The 3,078-nt window shown below is 43.5% G+C and overlaps 1 protein-coding gene across 1 annotated transcript in view; it reads right to left on the bottom strand.

Moving 5' to 3' along the window:
• LOC143032417 (uncharacterized) overlaps positions 1-1,474 on the bottom strand; it is a 229,565-nt gene extending 228,091 nt beyond the window's left edge. The window contains exon 1 of the mRNA XM_076197162.1: positions 1,261-1,474. Within this exon, the coding sequence (XP_076053277.1) occupies positions 1,261-1,327 (67 nt within the window). The 5' untranslated portion in view covers positions 1,328-1,474. The remainder of the gene's footprint in view (positions 1-1,260) is intronic.
• Between the last annotated feature and the right edge of the window lie 1,604 nt (positions 1,475-3,078).

The following is a 3,078-nucleotide window of genomic DNA, read 5'->3' as shown; positions in this document are numbered from 1 at the left end:
CCTCCCTCCCCATTCTGTGAAGGTTGAGATCCTTGAGTGCATTGACCCCCCCCCCCCATCACATCTACCCTACCATATTTCTCTTCTGGCTATCCTCACGTTGCTTCGAGTCTCCTCTCTGGCTACATTATCAACCAAAAATAAAGAAGTGAAGGCTAAGCCACACACAAGGATTGCAAGTTCATACTACAGTACACTAGCCCCTTTGGAAATGGCGTCGTTTGGTGCATTCGGCATAGCCAGACGCCTAAACCCAGATGAGGGAACTCTCTTCCCTACCCTAAGGGTTGTAACCCTCTATCTGTCCGTGGGGGAATGGCGTCGTCGAGCAGAACCAAGCCAGACGGTTTCATTCACCTCTGGGAAACCCCTTCACTGCTTATACGACTAACAAAACTCACGTACTCCATCACACCAGTTCCTGAACGTTCCCCGTATTGCTTTAAAATAATTATAAACAAGGGAGCTAACAGAATTTGTTGATGCAAGTAGCGCCAGACCCCAAGCCCGGTCATGAACATCGCCTTTGACAGACGCACCATAACAAAGGAGTCGTTGTCTCCATTATGCCACTGGCTCGATAGTTTTTTCATCTGGGAATGGCATGATTACTTGTTCATCTACATCAAAATTCTAAATAACTGTGCTGGTGCCCAAGCACTTCCTAGATACTGATTTTCCAAATACGGAAACAAAACTCGGAAACAGGAACGCGTACGTCAAGTACTGATGACGTCACAGAGATACGTCAAGAGGTTGTGGCCGCTCGGCCACCACCCACAGTCAACTATGATTTTTATTGCAAGAGGCTGCTAGGTGGAATGTATGCTCAATACATTATTTACAATTGGTATGATTTGACGACAGCAATGGTATTTGTTCAACTAAAACGAGATCGATGTAGTTCAGTACAATTCCTTTCAATTGCAACCAAAACACTCCCACGTGGAATCGGACAAGTTCGATGTCACCAACAAACGTACACACAAACATACTGAAGTCGCCTAGGTAACCACAATGTCACTTTGCACGTGCCATACAAACGTTTGTTATTATTGTAATGCTAAATAGAGGCAATTATGTCTATAATCATGCTTTCCACTGTCTTCCTGATAAATGCACTGAAACTAAAAAAATTCGACCATGGGAGATTCAATGACGTCCTCCAACATAAACATAGGCGCACGCTGGTTCCGAGCCGGCGTTCAAATCGTAATATTTGTACCCCTTCAATAAAGCTACCCTCCTGCCAGCACCTACCTTTGGCTGCTTCATTCTCTTGCTGCTCCAGGAACTTCGCTGCATCTAACAGTAGTTCTAGATTCATTGCTTTCTTAAATTCCCTTTCACACTAAATTTCGCACTCAGTTGACATAGACAAGGCTAAAATTGTTATTTATTTCACGGGCCTAAAATGGCGCGACACCGCTAACACACCCAGCCGTACGACTCGCCTTACTCAAGTCGTGAAATAAGTAACCCACGTGTCCGATCCCAACAGGCTGAGCAGGCGATTAAATTTGTACATTTTGTACCTATAAAAGGCACTTTGAAACCATGAAAATTTCACGCATATATAATTGGAGTTTTGTAAAATATTTTGTAAGAAAAAATATCACTTATCTGACCGCGTTTGGCTTTAAAATGCTAAATAATCTCAAACTTGAAAGCAAGCGCTGGCGCCCGGTGGCAGGCCATCAACACACAATATCAGCCAATCAGACGAGGTCCGCATGACGTAAGAGGCGGTACCCACTGTGCCCCGCCCACAACTTTGAAGCCACGCACAAAGTATTGAACGTCGCAACAACTCATTGAATGGTAATAATTTTGGGGTCATATTGTGCTGATTTCTCTTTTAGGAATATAATTGTGCGATTAAACAGTCATATGCAAGACAAATAGCTTATTAACTCAGGCACAGTTGTTCATTTGGATGAGCAAGGGGCTTTACATTTCTCTCTGTTCATTGATCTATGCCTACCCTTCACATAGCTACAGTTGTCCATACAGCTATACACACTTGTTTAAATGAGGGTTCCTGGTATTGCTTTGAAGAGTGTGGTGTTGTTGTACATTTTAGAAGTAATAATAGCGTTTTATATGGAACGATACGAGGAAATTGTCCATCTAACTCAATAAATCAAACAGGTTGGATTGTACATTTGGCAACAATGTGATGACGTCACAAGAAGCATGGTCGGGTTATCACGTGGCGGTGTGCTCACGTGGACATTGAAGGGTCGAAGGGGGAGGGGCTAGGGTGGCTTCTCTGTTTGGTTTTATTCCCGAACAGATGAGGTTTTGCGCAGCTGTTTTCTTCCGTCCTTCAGGTAGAGCTCCCCTAATATACATGAACTAAGGATCTTTAAGTGATGTTCATGGCCGTCATATATGAAAAGTACGAGTATTGCATTTCGTTACATTTTAGAAAAAATGCAAACATCCCATCCCGAGAAAGTGCAGATCTCTAGTGCAATATTGCGAAGACAGGTTGCCAGCCGGTGGCGTTAGCGCTATGCGGAGTACATTGAGGACGTAGATGAAGAATTTTGGTGTTCAGGGCGAGTTTTCAATTAGACGCGAGGTGGGTGCAACTTGTCGATGTTGCACCATAAAATATGCCCGTACGCAGTGTTCACTGGCACCACTTTATCACAGCTTTGCTTTGCCTAGTTAACTCGGGACACCTGAGTCATTTTCCACCCTTGTCTCGCAGAAGAACTGCTCTTGTCGCCAAGTTAATTGTTTAGTTCCATAATTGTTCATATGGTATCGAAGACCTAGACCAAACCAACATTAGATTCAAAAAGAGTGGGTAGAGGGGATAAGTAAGTGTCAGTGGGATCAGCAAAGATGGAGTCCTGTTTTCTGATTGGTCCATACCTCATTGAGCCCTTTGCGCCTTACTGTACGGTGGCGTCAGTATATTCAGGAAAAACTTAACTTAACCGAGTCACCATGATCTGGGAATGGTTTTATGTAACTATATCTTCTTCCCCGGGGAGTAATATTAGATCTTCAAATGGGAAATATTATGTAGAAGCATTCAGATCAATGCCAACCGTGCAGACAAAA

Source organism: Oratosquilla oratoria, chromosome 13 (assembly GCF_046742065.1).
Source record: "Oratosquilla oratoria isolate Oo_2021 chromosome 13, ASM4674206v1, whole genome shotgun sequence".
In the NCBI taxonomy this organism is placed as follows: Eukaryota; Metazoa; Arthropoda; class Malacostraca; order Stomatopoda; family Squillidae; genus Oratosquilla; species Oratosquilla oratoria.
This window is presented reverse-complemented; position numbering and strand designations above follow the sequence as displayed.